Raw genomic sequence first — 19,225 nt, forward strand, 5'->3', positions numbered from 1 at the left:
AAGACAAGGCTGGATGGGCAGCCAGGGCTGTGTGCACACTTCCTGTGGGGCCTTGGGACTTGCAAGTCAGAGGGAATGGTGCAGCAGGGGCTGAGAGACAGCCAGTATCTCAGCCGCAGGAGGCCCCAGCCCAGCAGGACCCCACCTGGCTCTCACCCAGCATGTCGGACGACTCGATCATGTTGGTGTCCAGGTCCGTCCAGTAGAGACGCTGGTCAGCGTAGTCGATGGTGAGGTCATTGGCCCGACCCACCTTGTCCACCAGCGTCATGCAGTTGGTCCCATCCATGAAGGCCCGCACGATCCTGGGTTTCCCACCCCACTCAGTCCAGTAGATGTAGCTGGAAGACACAGGGAGGGCAGGGCGGGCTCAGGAGCGTCCACTCATTACAGGGCAGGAGGACACGACCACCACCGTCTCCTCGGCGTGGCCCTCTCCATCCTGGAGAAAGCCACATTGGTGATATCCCTCCAGGAAGTAGGAACAGGGCAACACCCTGGGAGCCGCCCACAACCCTAACATCCCCCAGGTGCATCACTGCGATGCCTCCTACCTCCTGGATTCCCACAACAGTTCACCTGCAGGGTAAGTGCGAATATATCTGTTTACAGACACAAGCCGGGTGCTCAGCTGGAGTGACCATGTAATAGAATGCCCAGGTGAGATAAGCTGGACAGGATGCCAGGGTGACGGGGAAGCCAGGATGAATGTGGGCAAATCAAGATATACAAGATATCCCCTTACTCAAAGAGGGCAGAAGATAAGAATCTGAGGCCAGTGAGCACTACCGGGCCAGGATCCAAACTCAGCTTTCCTGCTTCCAACGGGTCCTCTTTCTTTGTTCTTCAGCAGCTCCAAAAAAAGGAACCCCGTTCCAGAATTGTGTGCATTTTCCTTGCCTTTTGGCTAAAACTCGGCCTTTCCCTCTACTCTGCCATCCTAAAATCTTCCTTTCCTAACTAGTTGCCTGCAAAGGCAGGGCTTAGGGAAAGCTGTACACATCACTGATGTTAGGGAGCAAGCGCTGTGTCTGTGGCACAGAAAGCTCTGGTGCAGAGGAGACTCCACCCTGGCCCCTCTGGACACCTTGCCCAGGGCAGGGCCCCCTGGCCACCTACAGATAAAAGCAGGTACCTGGCAAAGCAGGTGACACCCTGCCTAAGAGGCCTGTGAGGAGCCCTTTCTGAGCACTCTGGAATCCAAGTGGGGCGAGGAAGGAGCCCAGCTCTGCTCTCCCCAGTTATGTGACCCTCAGGAAGTCACTCAGCTTCCCTGAGCCTCAGTTTCCACATCTGTGAAATAAACTAGATTCTTCCTCAGGTCCCGCTGGCCCCAGCCACCTCAAAGCTAGTGGTGGTCACCAGGGCTAGTAGTGGTCACTAGGGCGCTAATCACAGAGTGCCAGCTGGGCAGCCACCCCCCTCGGCCTAGGGTCGTCATACACTGGCTGATGTACAGAAGTGGGAGGGGGGCAGGGACACGTATGACAAAAACAGCTCTTACCCTTGGGTGGGGTCCAGGGCCAGTGACCTTGGGTTGTCCAAGTCCCTCCACACGAGGACCTGCCGGAACTGTCCATCCAACCGGGCCACTTCGATCCTGTTGGTCCCAGTGTCTGCCCAATAGAGGTTCTTGCCCACCCAGTCAACGGCCATGCCTTCCGGGTAGTCGAGGCCAAACTCAATCACGTGCTCCACGGAGCTCCCGTTCATGAAAGCTCGGCTGATGGTCTGGGAGCAGGGGGCAGGGGCCACGGGTTAGGAGTCAGCATTTCTGCAGACCTCTAACCACAAGATGCTCGGTCACTTGGAGCAGCTACTGACCACATCTGGGGCCAGATCGCCAACATTTGACAGTTTTTTTAAAAAATGCTTGATATACAGCAAGACACACTTTTTTAGGAGAAAAATGACTTGGCAAGAGTTAAGCACTTATATTTATATATGTATATCACATAGAGATAAGTCTTTTCATCCAGTAATCCGTGATGTGAAGTTTTATCCAAGGGAATAAAAATGCAAAAGATGAGACACTACTAAAGCAACACAGAGGTGCTCATGACCATGATAAGGTTTAGAGCGGGGGAGACTGGAAGAGAACGGTTACACAAAATGGGGAATATCTGTGCAGTGGAACACTTCACACATCTAAAGACTTGTATTAAAGAGTTTGTAACAGGGGCCCCTGGGTGGCTCAGTCAGTTAAGCGTCTGCCTTTGGCTCAGGTTGTGATCCTGGGGTCCTCGGATCAAGCCCCTGGTCAGGCTCCCTGCTCAGCAGACACCTGCTTCTCCCTTTGCCCCTCCCCCTCCCCCTGCTCACTCATGCGCATGCTCTCTCTCTCTCTCAAATAAATAAATAAATCTTTTAAAAAAAGAAAAAGAAAAAGAAAAAGAGTTCCTAACAGCTTAATCAATTACCTCTTATAATGTTAAGTTAAAAAAAAAAAAAATGAGGATACAGAATCCTCTATAGCACCTACTGGTGAATGTCAGGAACATTAACATCAGAACTACCCTAAAATGCTGGCTGGGGGGTTATGAGTGAATCTCATTTTTTTATTTTAATTTTCTTCTGCATACTTTTCTATTGCTCTCTTTCTCTAGTGAGCTCCCATGAGTTTTAGAATCAGAAAGATTGGAGAGCTGTGTAATATAATCGATAGAATAAAAGATCAAGGGCCACGCAGAAATGTTGCAACTACCCAACCTAGTGGCACAAATGCAGCTGTAAACAACCCATAAACAAATGGGCATCGCTGTGTTCTAATAAAACTTTATTTACAAAACCAGGAGGCCAGCCCGGGAACAAGTTTGCCAAATCCTGCTTTACAAGATGAAAAGGCCCTTCCACGTGTTCACATATATTCACACCATGCATAAAGATAGCATTTGCTAAGCAGGTGGGCACCTGCTGAGGGTGTGAATCCAAAGACAGTGTCAACTTACCACAAATGTTTCACAGATACACAGTCTAGAAAAGCCCATCTGTGTGTCTACTGGATCTGCTTGTTACAATTGTTCACGTTAGTTTATTAAAAGAGCTCACTAATACTTTGTCATAGATCAAATTACAATAAATATTACAGCTCTTTTTAAAAAAATTTTTTAATAGGCTCCATGCTGGGCATGGAGCCCAATGTGGGGCTTGAACTCACAACCCTGAGATAAGACCTGAGCTTAGATCAAGAGTCAGACACCTAACCGACTAAGCCACCCAGGCACCCCTAAATATTACAGCTCTTTTAAAAAGAACGTAAACGCCTTTGAGGTGGTGCTGTCACAGGCAAAGCTGCATGCATAGGATACTTGGCAGACTGTACCTTCAGGCTGACATCCGTCCAGTAGATGTGATTGTTGGACACATCAAAGTCTAGCGCGGAGGCCTCCTTGACGCCCGTGAGTGGGATGGCCACGTCATTGTTGTTGGTCTCAAGGGAGATCCTGTGGATGGCAGCTCTGCTGGTGAACACCAGGAAGGCCTCAGGGACGATGCAGGTCTTCATGTCACTCAGTAGCTCTAGGCCGATGGGGCAGCCGCACTTGGTCGCGTGAGGCGTAAAGAAGCAGAGGTGGCTGCACCCCCCATTCTTGTCCGCACACGGGTTGGTTCCTGGAAGTAAGCATACTAGCTCTAAACCTTGGCAGTCCAGCAGAGAGAGGCGTGCATCGATCCACAGTCACGCACGGCTTTGCCTCAGCCGCACATCACATGAGGATACCAGTGGGGATGATGGAAACCGAGGTCCTCCCCCAGTACAGGGAAGGGCAGTGGCAATGACAAAGTGGTAGCTCTGGGCCCAGTGCGACCCAGTGCATCTGAACTCACTCTGTCTGCCCAGCAGCCTGGGAGGTGGGAGCCATTCCCACCCTTTTTCCAGTCTGGAAAACTGAAGCTCAGAGAGTCTGATGAAGGTGACGTAGGCAGGAAGTAGCACAGATGTAAGAATGTCACATGACAGGACAAGTCACACACCCCCAACCTCACCCCAGGCCTGGACTCCAGGCCTGCTGTTTGGACTGACCACCCGCATGGCCCATCCACTGCACCAGTTCTCTGCAGCCTCACAAACCCAGATTCACCCAGGACCACCAAAGGGGTCTCTTCTTTATTAAAGCAGAGTACTTAGGGTGTTCATTTATTTTTGGCCAGCCTGTTAATCTCACTTACCTACTGAGGTGCTATTAAAATTGGCTTTAATTTAGTGTTAAGTATTTCAGCTAAAAAAAGAATCCTTTTCCCCATCTCTCTCAGGAAATCCTGAGATGAGAGAGAGAGATGAACCCAATTTCTCAACTTTAAAGCACACCCGACAGACACATCTTTTTTCTCCTGTCGGTTTTACTTTTTGTTTTTTTTTTAAACAATAACTCACAGACAGGCCTCGCCTTCCATGGTAGATAATCAACATGTTCTGAAAGGCGACTGTTAAACTAAGTTTATCAGTCAGTCCCATCACCTCTTTATCAGGAACCTAGGTCACTGGAAGGGAAGGCCCATCCCAGTGACACAGAAGCACCAGCTGCTCTCGGGTCACCCCACACCACCTCACTCCTAGGCCTTTGCTCAGCTGCCCCTCTGCCAGGCAAACCTTGCCCCCACCTGCTCTCTGAATTCTAAGCTCAAGTGACCTCCCTTATGCTTTTTTTTTTTTTTTAAGATTTTATTTATTTATTTGAGAGAAAGAGCAAGAGAGCACAAGCAGGGGGAACTGCAGAGGGAGAGGGAGAAGCAGACTCTCTGTTGAACAGGGAGCCCAACCCAGGGCTTGATCCTAGAACCTTGGGATCGTGACCTGGGCCAAAGGCAGACACTTAAACAACTGAGCCACCCAGGCACCCCTAGTGTCCCAGCTACAGTCACTGCCTGGCAGTAGAGCTAAGGAGTGTCTCACCCTCTAGACCATGAGCTACTTGAGGACAAGCTCTGCATCCTCTCTGCTCATTCATTCATTATTCATTCATTCATCCAGCAAAGGTCTGTTGAGTACCTCTGACATGCAGGTACTGTACTAGGTGCAGAGACCTCAGGTGGGAACAGAGGCCCTGCCCACATGGAGCCCATAGCCCTGCTTCCAAACTCCCCCTACCACACCTGGATGCTACTGTCTCCAGTGTAGCCTAATGACTTGCATTTGGAATCCTTTTTCATAAAGAGACAAATCATGTAAAGGGAACCTTTTGCAGATCCTGGCTTTCAGATAAAAGGTGTGTATTTGGGGCACCTGGGTGGCTGAGTTGGTCAAGGGTCTGACTTCAGCTTGGGTCATGATCTCGGGGTCCTGAGATCAGGTTCCACACTGGGCTCCATGCTCAGTAGGTAGTCGGCTTCTCCTTCTACCTCTGTCCCTCCCTCCCCTTAGGCTCTCTCTCTCTCTCAAATGAATAAATAAAATCTTAAAAAAAAAAAAAAAAAGGCATGTATTTGAAGGTCCAGCCTGGCCACTGTGGCTGCCCCGCAGGGAGGAGGCTGAGGCAGACTTGGGTGAGTCCTGAGCTCAGCCAAACATCAGCCATTCCTTCCAGTGTAAATGGGGCAATACTATAATTAGCGCACAGGGTTGCTTCAGGCACAAAGGCACTTAGCCAGAGCCTGGCACACAGCAGGCACTTAATAAACATTAGCTATTATTATAATAATTATCACCAGCAGTGCCTGTCCACAACCAGTAGCGAGTCAACATTCCTGGCCGAGGTACCATGTGTATTCCCACTTGTCCTTAACCAGGTACTGCCATATCCTGTCCTGCCAGTTTCCAGGGTGAGCGCCTGTGTGAAGGGCCGCCCCGAGCCCACAGCCCCTTTCTGGTGCCAGTCGGCGTGGCTCACCCGTGGCTGGAGGCCCAATAGACTCACCAACAACCTTGGCCACGTTCACGGCCTTGAGCCCCATCAGGTCGGGCAGCTGGTCGATGATGACATCGCGGCTGGCCTTGACCTTGTGCACGCGCTCAATACTGCGCCGCTGCCAGTCAGTCCAGTAGATGAAGTCCCCCAGGAGCGTGAACCCAAAAATGTGTGGTAGCTTGTCCTCTAGGAGAGTCCGCCTCTTTGTCCCATCAACGTTGATCACCTGCAGGACGGCAGACACAGGTATGAAGCAGCCTCGGTCCTGAGCCAGAAGGAAGTGGGCTCAGCTAGTGGGGTGCACAGCTCTGTCTGCAGCCTGCGAGGCTACGATACAAAGCCAAGGGCTGTGGCTCACTGGCAGAGCTGGACGGATGACATCTTCCGAGCTGCGGCTGGCTCGGGGCTCTCCCTGCAGCCTCCCCTACCTGGGTACTGACACTGTGCTGAAAGGGCCAGGCGGGGCAGATGGGCATCTCCACCCTTCCTGTTGCTGACTGCCGGACAATGGCCACCTGCAGTCCCAAGGCATGGGACTCAGACCCGGGGCAGCCTCTGATAGCAACGTCTGCCTGCATGCAGCACCAGAAGGCATCAAATCACACTCTTGGTACACACTTGCATTTCCGGAGGCTGGCCTGTGAACATGCCGTGGGCCCTGGGCCAGACCTCCCACTGGCCTGGGGACCAAGGTCGTGCTTGGTCAGGACCAAATGAACTCTGAGGGCACTTCTGGCCCTTAGCCTGAGCCCGTAACTCTAAGACGCTTTCCACCCCCCACACGCCAGTGGTCATTTATTCTGAGATAGAAAAGCTAAGTCTTCTTGAAGAATCAGTGCTGATGAAAAGCATTAACCACAAAAGCCACAAAGGAGAAAACTGCTGTCAGACATCAAAACGCCTTAACCAACTGAAACACACAAACGGGGTAAGATGGGATTCTGATGACAGATGATCCTGTAGCAGCTTCTGTTGAAAGGAAGACTCGATAAAACACAACATCGAGATTCTCAGGCTCTCGGGCCAGGATGAAAGCGACATGACGAGTCCCAACAGGCCTCCTGCAGCCAGATTATGTTTCCAGCCCGTCAGAAAAGCGACAGACCCTCTGCTTTGCAGGTGGTGAGAACAGAAGACAGATAAAATTCATGCCGAACAGAAGAGGCTTGGGTCCTCTGCTGTAGGACAGCATAGGACAAAACTGCTAGGTCAGCTGGGAGGGGTGGGCAGCTCTGGGCTGACCCAGCAAGCCCCCACACCCCAAGGACCTGAGTTTGCCCACCTGTAACTGAGAGGAGCAGCTGATGTCATCCAGGAAACTTCACCAAAGACAGAACACCACCCAGGCCCCAATCTGAGGCAATTCAGCCAGCAATGGGGGGCCCTGGCCCAGGTATGGGTCCTGAAAGCAGCTCCCCCCGCAGGTGTGGTTCCAACACACAGCCCAGGTGAGAACACTGGATTAGGGGATGCCCTTGGACGGTGAGCCGGGGAGCTGCCAGCCTCACCCGGAGGGAGGAGCTCAGGTTGTACCAATTTCTGTGAGGATCTGGGCACTATCCCGGCCGGCCCCTCTGGCTAGCAGTAAATGGCAGGTGACAGACCACCTCTGCAAACGGCTTGGGCACTGGCTCCCATTCTATCCCCCTGCCAACGGGAAGGCACATAAAGATGAAAACTAGAACACAAGGAATTCCTCAGAGGACACTCAGCACAAAACTTGCCCCCGGGAGGGGTCACATTGGGGCTCATGGCCATGGAGGTGAGGCTGGGAGGAGAGAAAGACAGTGTGTCCAGGAACACGTCTCGTCAGGGCAGGGATCAAGCGAGGCCTGGGGACTCCTGCTCCCCCCTCGGCTCAGGATAACTGGGGGGGTGGTCAGAGGGTGGTCTGTACATGTAACCGTATACAAAGAAAATTGTCCACATCTAGAAAAAAGATTCAGCTTTAATACACCAAAATGTCAATATCATCTCTGTATGAGATTTTCCTCTTCCTTCACTATTTCCATATTTTCTCAATTTCCTTTAATAGCTGAATTCCAGACATAAATAAATACACATTTCTATTGAACTGAGAAAAGGAAGTACCTTTTTCCTGGCTCAGGAACAATGAGAATGAGTCCACGGAGGACATGGGGCCAACGGGGGAGGGTGGGAGGGTGGCCAGCATCACCTCCTCTCTCCACCCCTGCCCCCTCCTTGCTGCCCACCTGTGCTGGTCACCTTCCACCAATTAGAGAACCCACGAAGCTCCCATGGGAACCCATGGGCTCTCCATCAAGACTCTTAACACTTGAGAAAAATAAATGAGCCCAAAGTGGTTTTCTTTTTTCTTTTTCTTTTAAAGATTTTATTTATTTCAGAGAGAGAGAGAGAATAGGGAGCAGGGAGCAGAGGGAGATGGAGAAGCAGACTCTCTGCTGAGCTGGAAGCCCTACATTGGACTCTATCCCAGGACCCCAAGATCATGATCTGAGCCAAAGGCAGACACTTAACTGACCGAGCCACTCAGGCACCCCCCAAAATGGTTTCCTATGGCAGCTTTTAGCACCTCTTGAGCAAATCCAGCCCATCTGTAAAAGTAACTCTGCTGGACCGGGCCTTTCCTCAGTCCTGGAGCACTAGTGGGGCCTGTCTACAGGGAGCACACATATTTCAACATTCCAGCTTTCCTAGAGCCCTGAGAAGAGCCAAGAGTAAGGAGACAAGACCCAGGGCACATATCCTTCTGACCCCTGAGGGGATAACACATCCAAAAAGAATTCAGCAATAACAGAATAAAATCTAAACATCCAAGAATGTTGGAGCCAACGGGAGAGCATGGGAGACAGACTTTCCAGGTCAGGAGCTGGCAAACTTTTCCTGCAGCAGATCATAAATATTTCCAGCTTGGTGGCCATATGGTCCTTTCAGCGCAAGAGCAACCACAGACAGCGTATGTAAGTGAACAAGCAGGGCTATGCTCCAACAGAACATCATTTGTGCAAAACAAAACAAAACAAAATTTTGTGGATCATGAAATTCGAATGTCATGTAATTTATACACATCATGAAATACTACTTTTCATTTTTTTCCAATCATTTGAAAGTTTAAGAATTTAAGAGTGGTACAAAAACAGGCAATTGGGTCACAGGCTATAGATTCTAACCCCTGCTCTAGAACAGAAACACCTGTGCATTTGATCCTCAGGAAAGGAACCACCTCTCCAAGAACTTATGCCAAAGGCGATCACATCAGATGCCGAACATGCCCAGAGTCTTGCTCTCTCTGACCTCTGGCTTCTGTCCTCTTGGCTTGGCCGACTCTGCACTCCATGCCCAGATCTGGGGTCAGAGAGGGGGTGGCTGAGACGTGGGACAAGCAGAGCAGATGCCTACAGATCCAAAAGAAGCCCACTCTCAGCTGAGCTTTGAGCGGCTGAACCCACGGGGGTCTGGAGGGAGGCCCACACAATGGTGGACCCCAGAAAGTCACCATGCAAAGAGATACGAGACCAAGACCAACCCTTTGAAAATACATTTTTAAAGGGAAAAAGACTTCTGTTTTTTGATGCAGTAATTGTCACAGTTGGGGATGCCTGGGTGGATCAGCGGTTGAGCACCTGCCTTCAGCCAAGGGCGTGATACTGGCGTCCCAGGATCAAGTCCCACATCGGGCTCCCTGCATGGAGCCTGCTTCTCTCTCTATGTATGTCTCTGCCTTTCTCTATCTCTATGTGTCTCTCATGAATAAATAAATAAAATCTTTAAAAAAATAATTATCACAGTTGGACATAAGCATCAAATTAAAACTGCCCTGGTTATTTTGTTCTACATAATAAAAAAGATCTTAAACACACACTTGCATGCACATGCGCAGGGCTCATGTTCTAATGTCCTCCCTGGGGACGAAGGACACACAGCCATCAGGCCTTGCAACCATTACTCTTGTGCCAAGTATTTACTCTGGGCATACCAGAAATCCCCTCCATTGACCTAGGACATGTGAGGAACAGGGACATAGATATATTTTTAGTTTCTCAGGCTGTGACTTATCCTCAGCCCACCCACCAGCCAGCCCCACCAGGTGTGTGGATCAGATCCTCGGATCCTCCATCTGAGAGCCTACCCCAATGGCAGATGTCAAGGGCAGGAGATGCAAGCTCCCACTGTCCTGGCCAGAGTGAGACAGCAGGGTGCCTCAAAGAGCCCAGATGATCTACGGGGGTTGGGGTGGGGGCCCCAGCAGGTCCACCGTAAGCCCACACACTGGTGATATTTCCTGCCGCAGGGAGCCTGGGTTGGCCTGCAAGACCTCTGCTTGGTCTGTCTTGGAGTCCAGACAATCCAGAGGGAAACAGCTGAGGAGGAAGCTTTAGAAAGACAGCTCAAGACTTCAAAGGGGCAAGACCAGTCCCAGTTTTGATTCAGTAACAGCTGAAACCACCCTCTGTGGACATGTATTGCGGTGTGTGTGTCTGGCTGTTTAAATGCTTTGCCTGTTTGAGCGTCGCTCATGGGCACAATTCCTCCCTCTACTCTAGAAACAGAGGCAACAGAATCTGCACAAATAAGGCAGAGAAGACAGGACTTCAGAACAAACGCGGCTGGAAACACAGCTGAGGCGCCGTCAGGGGAGCCTGGATGTCACCCCCCAACCACGGTGCCCCATCGCCTCTCCTCAGCGTCCTTCTAGAGCACGGCCCGCCTCCAACGTGCTACAGCTGTCAGGTCACCCCGTGTCCATCTCCCCTCTAGAACATCTGCCCCACCAGGGCACAGGGCTGTCCCTTGGTGCTCCTCCAGCACGAGGCAGTGTCTGTGGATGCTGGAGAATGAATAGGGGTGTGGAGGGGTTGGGGGGCATGTCGAGAGCTCTGTTCAGGGGCCTGCTGAGCAGCCGTGGGAAAGGGGGACCTGCTCAGAGGGGGACAAGAGGAGGGGGCCCAGCAAGGGGCAAGTGGGAGCGACAGAGAGTGTGGGAGGGAACAGAGGAGGGCACTCCCGATACAGACCCGGTGTGTCTTGAGTCTCCACCCATGGTCAGCACGGAGACCCTGACTCAAGCTGGGCCCAACAGAGCTCCCGTCTGCTTTGGGAGACAAGGCTTGCTCACAAACTAGGGAAGGGGTGAAAATAATGATGCTGATCAACTGGGTGATGGGCACTGAGGAGGGCCCATGATGTGATGAGCACTGGGTGTTATACTCTATGTTGGCAAATTGAATTTAAATGAAATTTTAAAAAATTAATAATGACAATGCAGATGATCTGGTGACTAAGCCAGAGCATGGGCACTGGACGGGTTTCAAAGGTGCTGCGGCTTCCAGTTGTGAAGAGCCGTCCCCACGCCTGAGACCTGGGGGCGGCCGGGACAGGTGCAGCTGCCTGGGGGAGGCCCCACGCGGGGCTGTCACGAGCCTGGTGTCTGCCAAGCAGCATGGACAGAGGGAGAAAGGACGTGGCATCTGCCAAAAAGAGAGAGAGAAGCGCAGGGCCCCAGTGGCCACTGGTCAGAGCCAGCTTAGGGAGACAGTGAGTCCCAGCTGCTTTCATGAATCAGGCTGACCTTTGGGACACAAGACCTAAGACTGCAGGAGGGGCTCCTCAGCCCCCACCCATCCCACGTGGCTCCAGCCTGCTTGTGCTGGGGGAGGTCGGGGCTGCCTCCCAGTGTAAGCCTGGAGGGAGCGGCCTGAGGCCACCGCCACAGGGGGAGCCACCCTGCGACTCCCATGATGGCAGCTCGCTGGACAGCTGAGGGGCTGCCCCAGGGCTGGCCTGAACCCCATGTCCAGACAGCTGTCACCAACAGGGCCAGCAATTTGGCCTGTTCTGTAAGATGCATCTACGTGCCACTAATGCCATCCAGATGCAACCCTGTTTCACACGTCCGGCCTTTCCAGACCTTCACTCTCCTGGTTAGCCACAGCTGCTCTATGAAGTCCTTCTTGAGGGCCCGGTGGGCAGAACACAGGAGACTGATCACCTCTTCAAAGGAAAAGCCAGTTTATCACCATCTAAAGTACCTTTCTTCCAGTGCCTTCTCTCTGCATTCAGAGGCAGGCCATGCACACAATGAGGCCGCATGGAATCAGTTCTCCCCGTCAAAGGCAGCCGCGTGAGGTAAGCCCAAGGCCAGTGCTGGGGCTCCTTAGCATCTGGCCTGGCCATTCCATTGTCACTGGGCATAATTTCTTGGAGACATTACCACTGCCAGAAGCATGTCCTGTTGCTGACCTAACCTGGTTTCTGCCTCCCCTGACCACCCCTCCCACCTGGAAACTGAAAAGTAAACACAGCCCCTGGTTCCTCAGCTGTTCCCCCTGAAGCCCTCAGGATCCTCTGTGACCTCTGGCAGGGGCTTCTGCACCCAAGCTGGTGGCCTGATCCAAAGATCTGTCCTGAGGGGCACACCAGAGGAACATCTATTGGGCATACCTGCCAAGGTGGCCACAGCACTGGGAACAACGCTGGCACTCACCAGGTGCTCGTGGCAAACCCTGGGACCTGAGAGTAAGGAGTTCACAGCAGGAACATGCAGACACGTCCCCTAGCATGGTTGGGCCACCTCCAAAACATTCACCCCTGTGTCTGGGGTATTTCACCACTGAAAAGAACACTAGAGCCAGAGGAACCAGCACGACCAGAAAGCACCCGTGACTCACCTGGAGCATCTCCCACTGGCGGGATAAGACTCCCTGAGTTTATGTGGAGGATGGTCTCCATGTCTGTCTGTGCATGTCAGTAGCCTCCCTAGGGGCAGGGGTTGAGGGGTATCCTGCACAAACCCCGCAGCTAGGGTCAGGCCTGGATGTGTGGGAGGCAGCAGCGACAGTTTCCACCGGGGTCAGCATTCCCACAGTGTGTGCCACCAGAGCCACAGCAGGGAAAGAAAGGGACCCTCGATCACACGGTTTGAGAACACTTAACGTGCCTCATCCCCTCAGAGCAGCTCAGCTTATGTGAGCATGTGAAAGGCTCCCACAAGAGGAGTCCTACAGGGAAGTCGCCGCATGTTTCCTGAGTCTGCTTGACCCAAGATTCTCAAACACTTCTAACTCTGCAGCCCTTTCTCTTTATGCTTTCTGGTGATTAGCTCCAAATGGATAGATGTAACAGGCCTGTGGTGCACATTCCTGGTTTGCCGGCGCAGCCACTGCGTAGGCGAAGCCTCTTCCCTCACTCCGGGCCTTCCCTCACCCTCATGCCACTGTGCTGGCACCGTCCTAGTTCCTCCATTGGTTACCCTTGAAACCATGCTCCTACCTCACCCCAGCCTCACGCCTCCTAACTTCCGTCCTTTCTACTTAGTGGTTACCACAAGGGATAACGTTTGGATTCTGAATGGAAGCCTGACAGTGTCTTTGGGTTCTGTCTGTGGATTGAGTCTAAGAGCAGAAAATAAAAAACCACCCACTTGCTATATGACCCCGAGCAAGGTACCATCCCCCTGGACCTCAGTTCCTGGTCCACAAACAGGGACCTTGTCACATACTATTGTGGGGCGAACACATGAAAGGTGCTGAACATCAGGAAATGCAAATCAAACCCATGAGACACCACAGCCAGCATGGCCACAATGATAAAGGACATGGAATGTTACAGCAGGTGAGGCTATGCTGAGAGTAGAACACACCTACGCTGCTAGCGAGAGTGCCAATCGATGTAGACCGTGGACTAGTCTGACTGTTCCTCAGTAAATCACACATAAAATTCCTACATGACCCAGCAATTCTGCTCCTCAGTACGTACTCAAGAGAATTAACAACAGGCGCTCAAACAAAATGTGCACACAGTGCTCTTCCCAGCACTGCTCACAGCAGCCAAAAGGGGGAAACAACCCAAAAGTCCATCAACAGATGAGTGGATGACCTGTGGTCTGTCCATCCAACCAGTGTTATTCTGCTGTAAAAAGGAGGCGGAGACAGGTGCCACGGCGTGGATGAATCCTGAAGACATCATGCTGCATGAAGAAGCCTGGCACAACAGGCTGTATACTAGATGACATCCGCAACAGGCAACCCCAGAGGGACCAAGATGAGATCTGTGGATGCTAGGGGCTGGGGAGGGGAGACTGGGGACCGGCTGCTTAATGCGTATGGTGTCCCAAGGGATGAAGACATTCTGGAACTAGGTAGCAGTGATGGTTGCTGTGTGCACTGAATGCTCAGCACACTTTAAAATGGTTAAGATGGCCATCGTAGATCACATGTATTTCACCACAGCAGACAACACCCTGCCGTGGAAGCACACAGAGCCATGCCTGTAATGTGTCCAGTGGTGTGAGCTGGACACACGCATCCCCAGCCTGCTCCCAGGGGTGGGTGGGGTCCCTGGAGACGAAGCCTCCTCTGCTGACTGTACCAGAATCAAGGGTCTCAGCTTCAGGCTCAGAGGCTCAAAAGAAACTCCCTTTTGCAACAAGATTGTTTGTAGGGAATGTGACAGGAAATGGCCACTCTGGCAGCAACTTGTTGAGGAGAGGCATCCACCCAACCCTGAGTCCCCTTCACATTCCTGCTCAGAAGCATGGCTGGAAACTCTGAGACACATTGGGATCCTCACTCCCTGCAAGCTGCCTGGTAGGGGGCTCCCCATGAAGCCGAGAGAGGAGAGACAGTGACTCCTAGGTGGTGATGCCGATAAATAGTGATATGACCAGAAACACCAGAATGATGCAAAAGTGACCAGAACCGAGGGAGGCGTCCTCACTGAGGACAGGCATGAATGTTGGGGTCTCCCCTCCACAGTGACAGATCTAGCTACCATATCAAGAGCACCTCAAAAAAAAATACACCCATGAGCAAAAACCAAGTTGCCAAAGAACACATTCAGACACCACTTAAATCAACCATGTAGAATCATTCACAACAAGACTGTTCAGGGGAACACCCATGTAGTCAAAGAAAATGTCTTGGGAATGCAACACCAAATTCAGGACAGTGGTCACCTCTGGCTTCAACTATGTTGATGAGATTTTATGTCTTGAGCTGGGTGGTGGGCATGTGCACATTATTTTTCATTAAGATGTTGTATTTTGAGGGGTACCTGGGTGACTAAGTTTAAGCCCCCAACTCTTGATTTTGGCTCAGGTCATGATCTCAGGATCCTGAGATCAAGCCCTGCATCGGGCTCTGTGCTCAGCGGGGAGTCTGCTTGAGGATTCTCTCTCTCCCCGCCTCTCTCTACACCCCCCACATTCTCTCCCCCTCTCTAAAATAAATTGATTTATGAACTAAAAAAAAAGACTTCTGTGGGACACCTGGGTGGCTCAGTCAGTTGAGCGTCTGCTTTTGGCTCAGGTCATGATCCTCAGGTCCTGGGATCCAGGACCTGCTCAGCAGGGAACCTCCTTCTCCTTCTCCCTCTACCTCTATCTCTGCCTGCCACTCTGCCTACTTGTGCTCTCTCTCTGTCAAATAAATAAAGTCTGGTTTTTTTTTTAAGATTTTTATTTGTTTATTCATGAGATACACAGAGAGGCAGAGACATAGGCAGAGGGAGAGGTAGGTTCCCTGTGAGGAGCCTGATGTGGTACTTGATCCCAGGACCCTGGGATCATGATCCTAGCCAAAGGCAGATGCTCAACCACTAGCCACCGAAGTGCCCAAATAAATAAACTCTTTAAAAAAAAAAGATTTTGTATTTTGAAATAGTCTTAAAATTCACAAGAAGTCACTCAAGTGTCTCCCGTGTGCTCTTCCCCCAGCTTCCCTGGGGTAACACCTCACATCACTACAGTATATCCTATGATGGCATTCACTTGGCTACATATATCCTTAAAGGCCTCTTACATGTCAGAAATGTATCATAATAAATTATTTTATCAAGGATCCTATTTGGTCAAATATCAGAGCACAGAGGCTTAGCTGGTTAAATGTCCCACTCTTGATTTTGGCTCAGGTCATGATCTCAGGGTCGTGAGATCGAGACCCGTATCAGGCTCTGTGCTAAATGTGGAGACTGCTTAAAATTCTTTTCCTCTCCCTCTCCCCACGGCTTGCACACACACACACACACACACACACACACACATGCACACATGCATGTTCTCTTTCTCTAAAAAAATTAATAAAATCTTTTAAAAAAATAGCAGAGCACAGGCTTCCATCTGATGCCCACCTGGTACACGTGATAGGCCACAGGGGTGGCCAGGCCTGGCTTCTGCCTACAACAGTGCTCCAGGCCTGCCGGGCTCTGCCAGGCTGCACAACCTATCTTAAACAGCTCCAGGAACCAACGCCCACTGGTGGGGATGACTCACCTCAATTTTGTCCGTCTTGGCATCTCCCCAGTACAGCTTTCCTTCCTGCAAGTCCAGGGCCAAACCATTGGGCCAACCGAGGGACGTGTTCACCAGGATGTGCCGCTCCTGCCCATCTAGGTTAGCACACTCGATTTTGGGGTTTTCCCCCCAGTCCGTCCAGTACATGAGGCTGGAGAAGAAGCACATATCTGTTTGGCACTGTCTGTTTAGTCCCGGCTGCAACCCCAGGGCTGAGGACACCTCCCTCCCTGCCCCATGGCAGGTGCTCGAGAAGTGCTGGCTGGTGGACAGATGAGCACCAAGCCCCTAGGCAGGAAGGACCAGGGGCCCCACGGGAGCAGTGGTGCCCACAGTGCAGGCCTAACTACATGGGTCCTTGATTTAGAGGGGGCTGCTGGGACTCATCTCCCGGGCTGTAGGTTGGCAGACAGCAGACACTCTGCTGAGAGAGCCATGGGCTGGCGGGACTGAGCACCAGGATGAGGAAGAAGTATATAGCCCCCATGTACAAGGCGCAGGCTCCACGGGCAGACAGGCCCAGAACCCTAGTTCTGGCAGCAGGCACCTCAACAGGTCACTGCATGCTCTGAGCCTCAGACCCAGGGAAATGAGAGAAGCAGCTGACATCCAGTGGGTGCTCCGTGGACGGCAGCCAGTTACCACGGTTACTATTACTGGCTTTGCTACTCCCCACAAGGCATGGCTCCCAGGGCTGCCTTCATGGGTTGCCCTCCGTTTTGTCCTTGCAGCTCCTCCTCCAGGCCATCTCTGGGACACTGTCCATATCCTGCACAGAGGGTGGGAGGCCTCCCTGCAGCCCTGGCTCCACCCACCAGGAGCTCCAGCTGTTCTTCCTCCCTCAGGGTCTGCCAGTTTCACATTGTTGGCCATGAACCCCCAGGAAGGGGGCTGCGACCCTGCCCTGAGCTGCTGAAATTCTCAGAAAGGCTCCTACATCCACTCACAAGCTATTGTCACAGAATCCTAAAATGGAAAATTGGAGCCAGGCTGCCAGATCCAATCCCAACCTCCTAGCTATGTGACCTTGGGCAAGTCCCTTAACCTCTCTGGACTTCAGCTTCCTCCACTGTACAACTGCTCTGACCTCATGGGGTGAGAGGAGGAGGTAAAGATTCACTGTGTGTAATGTGTTAAGAAGAGGCCCAGACCATACATAGTAAGGACAAACCGTGATTAGCCTGGAAACCACCCTGGTGGACCGTTCCATGGGAAGGGTGAGGCCCATGGGAAGAAATGACTTACCCAAGCTCAACAGGCCCTCTATACACATGCACAATAGCCTGTGTCAGAGCTCCTCAAAGTCTGGTCCCTGGACCAGCAGCAATAGTATCACCAGGGAGCTCGTGAGAAATTCAAGTTCTCAGGCCCACCCCAGACCTCCAGAATCAGGATTCCGCAAAGAGGGCCCAGCCACCTGCATTTTAACAAGCCCTCCTCCAAAGGATTCTGATGCCAGAGAAAGTTCCAGAACCACTTGTCTCACTTCTGGATGGCCTGGCTCCCAGTCCCCACCAGATGGGAGGTCCACCCACCCCCATCCTTACCCCATCACAGGGTGCAGCACGATGGCACGAGGCTCATCCAGGTCATCGGACACAAGGATCTTGCGGGAGGTGCCATTGAGACGGGTCACCTCGATGCGGTCAGTGCCTGTGTCCGTCCAGTAGAGATTTCGGGCCACCCAGTCAACGGCAATGCCGTCAGGGTCATTGATCTCGGTGTTGACCAGCGTCTGTGCACCCGACCCATCCAGGTAGGCCCTGCGGATGGCCCGCACCTCATCGTCTGTCCAGTAGACATAGCCCTCCAGCGGGTCGTAGTCGATGGCGATGGCGTGCCGGATGTCATCCACCTGCAGCACGATGTCAGTGAAGTCTGGTGTGTCCAGAGAGATCCGCCGCAGGTCCGTCCGCCGGGCCAGCAGCAGCACCTCCTCGGCCCCTGTGGATGCACAAGCAGTGGGGTCAGAGGCCTGCAGCAGGACAGCAGCCTGGGCCTGTGCTGAGACTGGCAGGGAGGGGCTCAGCCAGCCCTCGGGGGCAGAGCTTCCTTGCAACAGCAGGTGACTTTGGGGAACACTTGCCGAGATCTTCCTACGTGGTCACTAGTGCATCCTCATAAGGGCTCTGTGAGGCCGGCGCAATTTGTACCATCATCTTACAGATGAGACGAGGTAGGCACAGAGAGGTCAAGCAACACAGCCACCTGACTTCAATCACTATGGAAGAACCGCTTCACATGCAGTCCCCCTTCGCCCCTGCCAGCCCCTCTCCTGGCCACAAGCTAGATCCAAATACAAGTCCCACACAGACACTGGGCTCCAGACATCAACTGCCAGCCATACTTCTCAAAGCCCCCCTGGGCCCTGCCTTCCACATGCTCATCCTTCACGGTTCAGTTCAGTTACCACTTCTTCCCTGAGGCCCTACCCCTGCCCCGCTCACCCCCCAGGGCAGCTTCATGCCACCTAAGCACACACATCATTGCAAAGTCCGATTCTTCCCCATGTGGCTCTCTCACTGACAAGGGTGAGCAACTGGGGCCTCGGCCACCCCAGCAGTATTAATATTTTGATTGTGTCCTGGACCCTCCCTGCTGGGATTTGTCAGAACTTCCAGGACAAACAACACAGGGAAGCTCACAGTGCTCCCCAGCCTTGACCTGGACACCTCTGGAGGCTGCCGGGGTCAGGATGCGGCCCCTCCCCCAGAGCTGGGTCACTGTCCACTCACTCATTCTGGCCCTTTCTGGTCTCAATGACCCACAACCAAGATTAGGCCCAGAGACCACTTTGGGAACTTTGGGACCACTTGCCTGGTTTGGTGAAAGGCCCAGAATGGGGAAGGACCCACCTCAAGTCATGCAGCCACGCAGGATGGGGACAGGGCGGAACCAGCAGGGCACACTTATCAAACTCAGGCCCCCAGGCCCAGCCTCTGCAGCCAGCTGCCTGGTCAAGCCACAGCCCTCAAACAGCAGGCTGTCTCCTTCACCCAGTGCCAGCTTCTTGCCACAGCGGCAGAGCCCCCCGGAGCCTGGTGATTGTGGAATCCACCTGGGGTCCCTCGCCTGGCATTCAAGTAAGGGTAGGACAAGGATCCTCACT

At 52.5% G+C, this 19,225-nt stretch overlaps 1 protein-coding gene across 2 annotated transcripts in view; it reads right to left on the reverse strand.

Moving 5' to 3' along the window:
- Positions 1-19,225, reverse strand: part of LRP5 (LDL receptor related protein 5) — a 107,399-nt gene that overhangs the window by 31,647 nt on the left and 56,527 nt on the right. For both annotated transcript variants that reach the window (XM_038563697.1, XM_038563698.1), the window contains exons 6-11: positions 17,664-18,060; positions 16,096-16,267; positions 5,856-6,072; positions 3,323-3,612; positions 1,505-1,731; positions 157-341 (exon numbers count right to left, since the gene is read on the reverse strand). In XM_038563697.1, coding sequence (XP_038419625.1) covers positions 157-341; positions 1,505-1,731; positions 3,323-3,612; positions 5,856-6,072; positions 16,096-16,267; positions 17,664-18,060 — 1,488 coding nt within the window. The remainder of the gene's footprint in view (positions 1-156; positions 342-1,504; positions 1,732-3,322; positions 3,613-5,855; positions 6,073-16,095; positions 16,268-17,663; positions 18,061-19,225) is intronic.

This window comes from Canis lupus, chromosome 18 (assembly GCF_011100685.1).
Source record: "Canis lupus familiaris isolate Mischka breed German Shepherd chromosome 18, alternate assembly UU_Cfam_GSD_1.0, whole genome shotgun sequence".
Classification (NCBI taxonomy): domain Eukaryota; kingdom Metazoa; phylum Chordata; class Mammalia; order Carnivora; family Canidae; genus Canis; species Canis lupus.